Here is a 12,427-nt window from a genome sequence, read left to right as displayed (position 1 = left end):
CTAGGAGTGGCAAAAGGGGCAGGGAGCATGTGGAGGACAGGTAGGGATGCAGGAGAACACAAATGAGGGGCAGAGGCGGGGTGAAGACAAAGTGTTCTTCAGGGACTTCCCTGGGGGTTCAGTGGTTAGGACTCCGCACATCTACTACAGAGGCCCGAGTTCAAATCCTGGTTGGGGAACTAAGATGTTACATGTCTCGTGACATGGCAAAAAAAGGAAATGTTCTTCAAAGTAACAGAAAGTGAAGTCGCTCAGTCGTGTCCGACTCTTTGCGACCCAATGGACTGTAGCCCACCAGGCTCCTCTATCCATGTAATTTTCTAGGCAAGAGTACTGGAGTGGGTTGCCATTGCCTTCTCCAGGGGATCTTCCCAATCCAGGGATTGAACCCAGGTCTCCCGCATTGCAGGTAGATGCATTACTGCCTGAGCCACCGCCTGTGTATGTTTAAAGGCATAATGGATGGATGCAATTTATCTTTTATTTTTGGTGTCCAACTTCTTGGAATCTTTATTATTTCATGAAAATTCCCTGCCTTGTTTAATTTTTAAAGTATGTTTGCAGTTAACACAATATATGAAAATCCCCATTTGTATTTGCTTGCAGAATGTATCATGTGTTTATTAACTTTTCCCCTCGTTATTTCACTGTTATTATTAGGATACAGATGGACATTTTAAAAGACAAATACATATTTTTAATGATGATATATTAGTTCAGTTCAGTTCAGTCACTCAGTCGTGTCCAACTCTTTGTGACCCCATGAACCGCAGCACGCCAGGCTTCCCTGTCCATCACCAACTCCACAATTTTGACTGTTATCATATTGAATATTTTTCATTAAGAAAGGCTCATTTTATTCCTAATAATTTTATTTAAGTGCTTAGCATATAAAGTCACTATTACGTTTTTGCTGTATAAATAGTAAGCAGTGTGAATAGTGGAACTTAAAAGACAAAGCTTGACAATGAAAACTCTGTTATTTTTGAACATGTATTTCACAGCATGAGAACATAATGTATTCAGCTATTCATTTTATAAGAGAAAAATGCATTTAAAATTAGAATTGTACCATTCAGAGCCAGTAATTCATGCAGTCATAAGAGAAATATAAATGTGCCATTATCAGTGGGTAGAGAAAAAATCATGTTTCAATAAAACATTTGGTGATTAAATATCTCTGAAAAGATCTTTCCAGAAAAGAAAGAAAGACAATTGACAGTCAGGTATACAGCATTAGGCTTTTAACATGATCAGGGAGAATTAGAAAATTACAGAGCATGAATCAGCTATAGACTTCTTTGAAATTCATCTTCTGTGAAATCTGAGGTCACCTAACTTCTGTTGACCATCAACCTTAAGCATCACTTTTTTGCTTCCTTCTGAGCCAAAAGATACCTTAATCCAAGATTTCATAAACTCTAGTATATGTGTATGTGCTAAATCACTTCAGTTGTGTCCAACTCTTTGCGACCCTGTGGACTGAAGCCCTCCAGACTCCTCTGTCCATGAGATTCTCCAGGCAAGAATACTGGAATGAGTTGCCATGCCCTCCTTCAGGAGATCTTCTTGACTCGGGGATCAAACCTAGGTCTCCTGCATTGCAGGCAGATTCTTTACCATCTGAGCCATCAGGGAAGCCCAGGTATTACGATAACCTTTGTAAAATAATAAAAATTCCCTGTGAATTAAGTATGGGCTTATTTTTCCAGTAGTGGTGTAGATTTGCCCTGATCAGCCTGTACTCTTGAGCTTACAATCCTTTGGGTTCAGTGCCACACAGTGAGAGAGGATTTGCAGGATTTGCCAGCTTGTGAAACAGAACAGTTGTGTCCAGCTAACCCACAGGAGAGTCAATCTGCCACTCTGGCTGAGCTAACAGTGTCCCCCCAGCAGGTCCCTGAGCTAACGAGGTTACCTTGGAGAGAATGTTCGTAGAAACTTGGCACCTGCCTCAGTCCAGCAGTGTTCTCACTCAGGCAAGGAGGCTGCTCCAGTTTATCTGGGGTACCTCCTGTTCCCTGCTTACATCCTGTTTTAACCCCTCTCTTATCTTTTATGTTAATAGCACCCTCTTTTCCTCCTGTATCCCACACCATCTCTCTCTTGTCAACACTCCCTCTCTATGGACTTCCCATGGTGGTCCAGTGGTTAAGAATCCACCTGCCAATGCAGGGGAGACAGGTCTGATCCCTGGTGTTGGAAGATTCCATGTGGTGCAGAGCAGCTAAGCCCATGGGCCACAACTGCTGAAGCCCGAGCACCCTAGAGCCCTGCTCTGCAACAAGAGAAGCCATCACAGTTAGAAGCCCAGCACCAGAACTAGAGAGTAGCCCCCGCTCGCCATAACTAGAAAAAGCCCATGGAGTAGCAACCAAGCTCTGGAGCAGCCAAAAATAAATAAAGAATAAAAGGAAGAAAATTTTAAAAAACACTCCCTTTCTAAACAACATTGGTGTGTATATAAAAACCCAAACAGGAGGCTTTTTTAATGTTAAGTTTGTCTCCAAAGGTCATTTTTCTCTTTGCTTCTATCAAAATTGTTTGCCAATCACATCCTTAATAAAGGACTTGGACATTTAGACACTTTTCACCAGATTTCACCGCAGTGAGTACCAAATGTCTGCCAAAAAGTGAGAGAGGCATTTTTTTGCATTAACTCATTTTTTAAATTTTATAGCGGAAACCCCCAATGGTGGTAGATGATCTTTTTGAAGACATGAAAGATGGTGTGAAGCTACTTGCTCTGCTGGAAGTCCTGTCTGGGCAGAAACTGGTAAGGATGTTTTCTGTGACCAGATTTGTCAAATTATTCCCATTTGGAATTTGGGGAGTGTAGATTGGGGAGCGTAAAGGATGTTACCCATGTAAAAGTTTTTCTCTTTTGTAGTTGGTAATACATAGGAAACACTAGTCTATCGGTCACTTATGGGAGCAAGGAATAAATTTTCTTTCTTGTTCCTGGACACCTGTAGTGGCTTTAAAACATTATGTATAGTAGTAGCAACTTACAAGTAAAGGTAAAGAGCTTCATCAATAATCAGTTCCGGTTAACTGCGGCATCTGTATGGTATCCAGGAAGATAAGTTGGAAATTAATATCTAACACATTTTAAGTGCTTACTTTCCATTTGGAAAGGATTGTTGGTCCAGTTGTTTCCATAGTATTGAAAATTAAGCTTGAAAGCAACACGGCATTTTTCATCCATTGGTGGCCATTCTCCATCATCAGTCGTTTGTAATGGGAACAGCGTGTTCAGAACCATTTGATTTTATGTTCAGCAGAACTAGCAGAGTGAAAAACAAATTGCCACTGACCTATAAAATGTCTTTTTCTGCATTACTAAAATAATAAAATATTTAGTTCTTTCTGGCTTATGTTTTTTTTTTTTTTTTTTCATTTTGGAATAGTAGAGAAGTAGTTTGCAAACATAAATTATTTATGTGACATTTCCCATAATTTTTAAAAGGAGCTCAGGAAATAATCTTCAGAATATTGTATAACACACTAGACATAGTGTCCAAAATTAGAGGTACTCATTTTTTCTTAATCTGTTGCATCTTTACAAAGAGCTGCTCGATCATCGTTTCTTGGATAATTGAGGTTTTTAAAGTGTTTTTGCCTGGTCATAAATTTCCAGTTAATTTCATGTAGGAGTCTTCAACATAGCTTTTATAAATGTAAGATAGTTGTTTGTTGAAAAATACAAACTGATGATTTTTGTGTAAGTCATTATCTACTTGCATTCATATTACAGCAGAGGCTTCTGGTGAGCCACCTCAGCTCACCTCTGATTTAGCCACGGCAGACCCACACCCTCCATCAGCATCTCAGCTCAAGCTCTGGCAACACCTGTCTGAATTTCTGCCCCCAGGGCTTTTATCAAAGCCACAGATTGCACAAGGCAACCCCGAAGTGTGGGAAAGTTAATGGTTTCAAAGGGGATGGGAGTCTGTGAATAAAAACTCCAGCCTGCCATTTGTAGGAGGGACAATTTCAAGGCTTATTTCACACATCAGGGAGTGCTCCATTGGATCCTCAGCAGAGCTGAGCCCCAGTTGCCCACTGAGGAGACCCTCAACAGCACACCGAACTATTATAGATTATTGTTAATTAATTTTTCCTCCTTCCTTCTCTCACTCTCCATGCATCCTCACTCTTGCTACCTGGGATCATCTCAAACAAGACACATGTGACAATCCAATTTGGAATCAACAGATGTATGCATAAGCTAAATAAGCTGGATTAGCATTAGGATGTGAGAGTCATTGAACTGAAACATTTACCTCTTGATGGTCAGGTGTAACTAGCCATCTTTTTGTGTCCTCCTGAATTAAGCTATTTACTTATATGAAGGAAACTTCATTATAATTCAAACAAGATTTAAGAAGTGTCTCATTCAAAGTGTCATTATAAATGTGCCACTCTACTTGGCCAACAGTATACAGAAACCTTGATGGGCATTAACTGCCAAGCTAAATGAATTTAGAGAAAGTATACATTTTGACATAATAATTCTACTTCTGTTTAAGTGCCATGGTAAGTGCCAAGAATTTTAGAATCTTGAAGCTAGAAGCAATTTCAGAAAGAATCTCAGCATTCTTATTTAACATAGAGGAAACTGGGACATAGAAATACAGTTTCTGGTTTAAATTTCAACATTCAAAAAAAGATCATAGCATCCAGTCTTATCACTTTGTGGCAGATAGATGGGGAAAATGTGGAAACAGCGTCACATTTCCTTTTCCTGGACTCTAAAATCACTGCAGGCAGTGACTGCAGCCATGAAATTAAAAAGTCACTTGTTCCTTGGAACAATAGCTGTGACAAACCTTGACAGTGTATTAAAAAGCAGACACATCACTTTGACGACAAAGGTCCATCTAGTCAAAGCTATAGTTTTTCATGTATGGGTATGAGAGTTGGACAGTAAAGAAGGCTGAGTGCCGAACAATTGATGCTTTCAAACTGTGCTGCTAGAGAAGACTCGAGAGTCCCTGGGACTGCAAGGAGATCAAACCAGTCAATCCTAAAGGAAATCAACCCTGAATTTTCATTGGAAGGACTGTTGCAGAAGCTGAAGCTCCAATGCTTTGGCCACCTGATGCAAAGAGCCAAATTATTGGAAAAGACCCTGTTGTTGGGAAAGATTGAGAGCAAGAGGAGAAGGGGACAACAGAGGATGAGATGGTTGGATGGCACCCCTGACTCTATGGACATGAGTCTGAACAAACTCTAGGAGATGATAGTGAGGGACAGGGAAGCCTGGCATGCTGCAGGTCATGGGGTTGCAAAGAGTCGGACATGACTTAGTGACTGAACAAAAACAAAATTAATTAATTTATTTATTTGGCTGTGCCATGCAGCATGCAGGATTTTAGATCCCAGACTAGGGATCAAATCCATGTCCCTGGCAGTAGAAGCGTGGTGTCTTAACCACTGGACTTCCAGGGAAGTCCCTTTCATTATTTATTTTTATTAAGCCCTTCAAAATTCTGAATTGCATAAAAGGAAATTACTCTGAAATTATAAATAAATCTTGGTGATCATTATTTAAATTTTGTACAGGTGGGCATTTTGATCCAGGACCACATTAAGATGAAAAGCATCATTTAAGGGGCTGAGTATCTGAGGCATTCTTGTAGAGCTTTCAAAAGGAGAATGTGAACAAAAGCATTTCCCTCCGGAGTGTTAGCAGAATTCAGGAACTCTATAATTATCTCATACGAAGAACTCTATTAAGAACACTATACTTAACATCATGATTCAGATAGCCTAGGACTCTGGCTTTGACCATGATCTTCTGGGAAATGCAGCCAAATACTTGAATATTCTCTTATCATCAGCATCTCAATGTAAGAGAAAAATCTCAATATCTTAGTTTCTTTTAATAACCTACTGTGACTCTCTTATCTGTGATTTTATTTCAGGTACTAGGGAATTTAAGTTTTTTGGAATTATTATCCTTGGATTTCTCTACATCACTTAATTATTATTTTAGAACATTTACTCTTTGAATGGATCCATGATTATATATCTTTAATCACACATAAAGATAGGAATACTAAATTTAATTTTATACTCAGGTTTTTTTAAAGAATGTGAAGAATTGCCATTGAAAAATTTTAAATAGTAAAAGCAATATGAATAAAGCTTAAGGACTGCAGAGAAATTTATTTCTTATCTATTTTGTTAATCTTCTGTATAGTGCTTTTAAAGACTCCTTAACACTCTGCATTCAAGAAGAGTCTAAAAAGCCACTTAAAAGTACACAGTGGGCATTCTTAGGAAATTGGGATCATCACCTGTGTCCGTCAGATGACTTTGTTAAGCATCAATCGTATATTTATAGTAGAACTTGTGTAACTGGGTTTAGCATTATCTATTGACTGTCCAGCTAACATATCTGGAGTCGCTATTATGGATAAAGCACTGCCTTTTGCCCTCTAAGGAGAACAAAGATAAATGAGGTATGGTTGGTGCCCTCAAAGAGCTTGTAGCCTGGTAGGGAGGATCATTGTGTTAGTTAATGGCAGGTCAATTGTGTTAAAATTGATGCAAATATGAGATAGTTGCCATGGTGTAGGAAGGCAGGAGGATGAGATGAAGGGTTATGTTGAGGGATCTGGCATTCGTTCTTAATTTCTGGGTCCTGACTTGGCTTTAGTTGTAGGTTCCTAGATGCTTTTTATATTTTAAAAGATAATTAATTAAATAACTAAGTGGGCCATGCAAGAAAAGACTAAATTTTTTTTAAAAGTTAAGTATATTTTCTATTTAAATATTTGTTTAAAATCATATCATAGAAATCACCTGTTATGTTACTAACTGGAAATGAAAAGATACTTGGTTTTGAGCTCTAACTGGAAATTGTTTATAGAGTTTTGGTGTCACGGAGAAGAGACCAGTCTATCAGCTCTGCAATCATGGACTTTGTTATCTTCTCAGGCCCTGTAAATGTAATGCTACTAACTTCAATGAAATTATTTTGAGTTTTAAAATGAACAGTGTGGCACATAGAAGTCACTTATTATTTTATCATATTTATTAAACTATGTATTAATTTATTACATTTCGCTAAGTTAAATGCAAGTAACTTCATATCCTTGTACCAGATCATACTGTTTTGTGCAGAACGTTTTCTTTCTCGCATCCCTTCTTTTTAACCTTGGCTCATATAAGGCATGTGGGCTTCCCAGGTGGCACTAGTGGTAAAGAGCCCGCCTGCCAGTGCAGGAGACACAAGAGACGTGGGCTCGATTCCTGGGTTGCGAAGATCCCCTAGAGTAGGAAATGGCAACTCAGTCCAGTATTCTTTCATGCAGAATCCCATGGACAGAGGAGCCTGGCAAGCTACAGTCCGCAGGGTTGCAAAGAGTCAGGCCTGACTGAGGTGACTTGGCATGCATGTATATGCACCAGGCATTTGGTTGTTCAAACCGAGAAACATCACTGTCAGTGACTTTCATGTTGATATAACTGAAAAAAAAAAATGTGAGTGACCAACAGTACTTTTCTCAAGACTTTATTTTTCAGAGCAGTTTTAGGTTTATGACAAAATTGAGAAGAAAGGAGAGAGATTTCCCATGTTTCTCCTGCCCCCTTACATGCACCAAGAGGACTTTTCATAAAAATGCTTCCTAACTTAGAGGGGGAACAGTCTCAATAGACAGCATAGGAATTTTGTGAATTTCTAACCTTAGGCATACAGAAACCTTAAGGGTAAGTGCATTCATAAGCTGAGAATGAATGTTTTTTAATTATACACCTTCTAAGTGCTATGGGGATAATGCTCCTGTAGGTATTGGCTAACCTTTATAGAAATTGAGTAATGTTGGCTGTTCTCAAATATTCTTCAAGTATGTTTTGAATCCACTTAAATAGCTTTTTATAACTATCATTTGAATGTGTGCATTTTTATTTATTCTTGTCTTTCTCCCTTTCATAGCCATGTGAACAAGGGCGCCGGATGAAGAGAATTCATGCCGTGGCAAACATTGGCACAGCACTGAAGTTCCTTGAAGGAAGGAAGGTAAGAGAAACAGAGACAAAAGAAGAAGGCGTGGGCATACTAATATTTTCAATGTTGATTTTGGGGGTAGAAATACTGCATGCAATCTATATAACATAAAAGTGCGGTATTATTGTAAAATCATTTTAGACTTGCAGAAGTAGCAAAAAAAGGCACAGAGATGTCATGTCTGTACTTTGGTCAGCTTTCTCTGATGTGAAAAACTTATTTATATACATGGTATATATATATGTAGGCCTTCCCAGGTGTTGCATGAGTAAAGAATTGGCCTGCCAGTGCAAGAGAATCAAGAGATTCGGGTTCAATCCTGGGTCAGGAAGATCCCCTAGAGGAGGAAATGGCAACCCACTCCAGTATTCTTGCCTGGAAAAATTCCATGGACAAGAAGAGCCTAGCAGGGACATGAAGAGTTCTTGGAGTCTCAAAGAGCCAAACGTGACTGAGCACACACACACGCAGTACATAGGAAACACTAGTCTATTGGTCACGTATGCATTTGTATAATATGTATAACATATATGTAGCATATACGTAACAGTAAAGCTATCAAATAAGAAAATTAAAATTGATATGATACTGTCAAGTAAAGCATAGAAACTAATCTCACTTCATCATTTTTTTCTCCAGTGTCTTATTTCTATTCCGGGTACAATCCAGTAACACAGCTTGTGTTCAGCTGTGGCTCCTTTGTCTTTTCCATTCTACCACTTGTGTTTCTGTGTCTCTCATGATCTTGATGATAACTGCAAGGCAGTTATTTTTCAGAATGTCTCTCAGTTTGGTTTGTATGATATTTTCTCATGATTAGATTGAGATTATTCACTTTTGACAAGAATTCCAAGGAAGTGATATATTCTTCTCAGTATATCATATTAGAAGGGACAGGATTCTATCATGGCTTATTGCTGGTGATCCTACCCTCAACTACTTGATAAAGTCACAGACTGAGTTTTTTTATGGTAAACCCACTACTTTTCCATTTATAATTGAGAAATAACTTAGGGAAGATAATTGAGATTATGCTAATATTCTGCTTCTCCTCAAACTTTTGCTCACTGATTTTAGTATCAGCTGCCTTCAATAATACTTCCGTGCTGTTCACCTGATGATGATTTTGTTTTTCCCTCATTTCTTTTATACTTATTAATTGGAATTGTTAGGTAAGAAAAAGACAACCTTTCTTCTTCCCCATTTATTTATTCAATTGCTTATTTACTTCATTGTGGACTCATATATATTTATTTTATTCTATAGTTTTATCCAATATGAGTACTATTATTGTTGTTGTTATTATTATTTTTTGCTCAAATTTTTCTACCTTTGACCATTAGGAGTTCCTTCATGCTGACTCCTGTACTCTTTTGACATGGGCCCATTCTTCTATAAGCATTTCCTTATTTTCTAGAACTAAAGCTTTTCCAGGTTTATCTTATATTTCCCCTACCCCCGTCCTGGAATCAACCACTTCCTAATGCGGCTTTGTTCCTTTCATTAGTGAATAGCATTTAGAAATCAAGATTTAGGTGCCGTGTGTGCTCATTGCTACTGAGGTTTCATTGCCCCAGGCCCACATACAGATCTAGAGATATGTATGTTTACTGATCTGGGTATACACAGATATCTATGTTTCTCTTTCTGTCTCTCTCTGTTTAGTTTGTCCTGTTATAGGTGTGTGTAAACCATTACTTCAAACTGACACTTCTGATTTCAGTCCAACACCTCAAGATCTATTTCATGCTGATTCTTTTCTGTTTTCTCTTACAACGAGAAACCTGGCTCTCATCTACAATATATTCTTTTCTTTTTCACCCCTAATATATATACACAAAGTAGATTCAGAGCTACTTTTATTAACCCAAATTGTATAAATAACAGATCTGTATAATAACTAACTGGGTACTAACTGAAGAACAGTATTTGTGTACAGTTCTTTCCATCTTCGGCATTACAATATCCAGTCAAAAGACTGTTGTCCAAATTTCCTTAGATTACTTCTGTTCTCCACATCCCTTTCAGTGTGATTATGTTATTAATTTGTAATAGAATTATGTAATAGAGTTATGCTTCCCTAGTGGCTCGGCTGGTAAAGAATCCGCCTGCAATGTGGGAGACCTGGGTTCAATTCCTGGATTGGGAAAATCCCCTGGAGAAGGGAACAGCAATCCACTCCAGTATTCTGGCCTGGAGAATTCCATGGACTATATAGTCCACGGGGACACAAAGAGTCGGACATGACTGAGCAACTTCCACTTCACTAATAGAGTTATATTCCACTTTGGGTAACCACCACGCACATGCCATAGTTGACTTTTTTATTTTAGAGAATGAGACATTACTATGATTCAAGGTAAAAGTTATACTTAGAGAAGTGGCATTTCGTCCTCATCCCTACTTCTCCATACCCACTCCCCTTCCTTTCGCTTCTTTTCTCATCTCTTGTTCACCAGTCTCTCTAGTTTCTGATTTATCTTTTCTATATTTCTTTTGCGAGAATGAGCAGATATATTTTCATATACCACCTTCTTCCTTACATGAAGGTAGCATTCTAGAGATAAACCAATTGTACTTTACCATTTTTGTTTTCCATTATGCCATGGAAATCGCTCAAATCAATTCATAGAGATCGTCCTCATTCATTTTCACATACTATTCCATTGTCTGGATATGGCAGAGTTCATTCAACCACTCTTTTATGAATGAGCATTTAGCTTGTTTCTAGCATTTTTCAAACAGAATCAATGATGCTGTTAATAACTGTGCATAAGTACTTTCATATTATTGGAAGTGCATCTTCTGGGTAAATTTTTAGAAATATGATTGCTGGATCAAAACATAAGTGTATCCTTTGTTTTGTTAGGTGTTGACATATTTCCCTCCAAAAGGGTTGCACTACTCCTTTTAGATTTAGTCTTTTCTAACTTGTGGAAATTCAAGAAGTCTGTGTTTGGCAGTACCAAAATCAGCTTTATGAATGATATCCAGGTACTTCTGGAAAAAAGAATAATTCAATTATTTACTTCTTTATGCACTAAATTAATTCATTTACTCTACAAGTGCATAACTGAATACTTTTTGTAAAATAGGAACTCTGGAAAAATAAAAAATTAAAGAAAACTATATTCTGGCTCTTAAATAATCTACATTTTGATGAGTCAATAGTGCAGTGAGTCAGGATAAAGCTCAGTCAGGTGTGCTGACTTCACGCCAAACAGAGAGTCTAGGCACTGCGATGTGCAAAAAAACAATCTTAGTTTCTTGTTGGAAACGTGCTGGAAACATTGTTTCCGGGTCACTCTAACATCATCCTAATGGAGTGTTTCTCTTCTTCCTTCTCTTGCTCAGCGAGTTTTTCATGGAAAGCTGGACGAAGCCTCAGTTAACGGAATAGTTAGAGTTTTCCAAATCATTCTGACATCTATTTTACTGATATAACAATAGTGTCCTTCTTTGTTCTGGTGTGTATTCATCGACAGGGCGAGCATGTCCGCTCTTCTCGTTCTGATGTATATTCTTTGACTAGAATGTGGAACAAAATTCTTTTTACTAATTAATGGCTTGGAGAAAAATGCAGTAGACCCTGGTTCGATTCCTGGGTCAGTGAAGATCCATTGGAGAAGGGATAGGCCACCCACTCCAGTATTCTTGGGCTCCCCTTGTGGCTCAGCAGATTAAAGAATCTGCCTACAATGTGGGAGACCTGGGTTCGATCCCTGGGTTGGGAAGATCCCCTGGAGAAAGGAAAGGCTACCTACTCCAATATTCTGGCCTGGAGAATTCCATGGACTACAGTCCATGGGGCTGCAGAGTCCAACGTGACTGAGCGACTTTCCCTTTCAATATGAAAGGCATCATTTATAAAGAAAACCAAAAAGTCTTATTTTCACAGAAAACTTCTTTGTACCATCTCCATTTTCACAGAACAAACCTAAGTAAATTTTAGAAAGTAGAGAATTCAGATTTTGAATATTATATTTGTTAAGGGCAAAAAGTAATACATTTGAGTATTAGGACAAAAATCCCAAGTATTTTTTGTCTCCACAAATCTCAAAACCTGTTTTAATTTGAATTTTTATTTATTTTTTTGTTTTAATTTTTAAAAATCTTCCTGAAATACATGGTTTGGGCTTCTTTTTCTTGTATTTATTTACCCCATTGGCTCACAAAATAATTGACTATGGGATAGAAGGGGTTTTTGAAAATTATTTGGTTCCCTCCCTCTTACTGTTTATTTTTGTTCTTTATAATTTAAGAACTTATATCTCAAACATATTTTCAAGAATTTTTCTTTAATGTTTATATTTGCTTTGTTCCCCATTTAGATTTTTTCTTTACATGATAAATTTTTTTAGTACTTGGGTTCTAGCTTGATTTACAGAATAACAAAGACACTCAAGT

The 12,427-nt window shown here is 37.8% G+C and overlaps 1 protein-coding gene across 12 annotated transcripts in view; it reads left to right on the top strand.

Moving 5' to 3' along the window:
- The window catches only part of SYNE1 (spectrin repeat containing nuclear envelope protein 1), a 496,771-nt gene that overhangs the window by 107,493 nt on the left and 376,851 nt on the right, over window positions 1–12,427 (top strand). For all 12 annotated transcript variants that reach the window (XM_027551881.1, XM_027551880.1, XM_027551874.1 and 9 more), the window contains exons 4-5: window positions 2,681–2,776; window positions 7,949–8,032. In XM_027551881.1, the coding sequence (XP_027407682.1) occupies window positions 2,681–2,776; window positions 7,949–8,032 (180 nt within the window). The remainder of the gene's footprint in view (window positions 1–2,680; window positions 2,777–7,948; window positions 8,033–12,427) is intronic.

The sequence above is a fragment of the Bos indicus x Bos taurus genome, chromosome 9 (genome assembly GCF_003369695.1).
Source record: "Bos indicus x Bos taurus breed Angus x Brahman F1 hybrid chromosome 9, Bos_hybrid_MaternalHap_v2.0, whole genome shotgun sequence".
In the NCBI taxonomy this organism is placed as follows: domain Eukaryota; kingdom Metazoa; phylum Chordata; class Mammalia; order Artiodactyla; family Bovidae; genus Bos; species Bos indicus x Bos taurus.
Note: the sequence above shows the minus strand (reverse complement) of the source record. Positions and strands in the feature narration are given on the sequence as shown.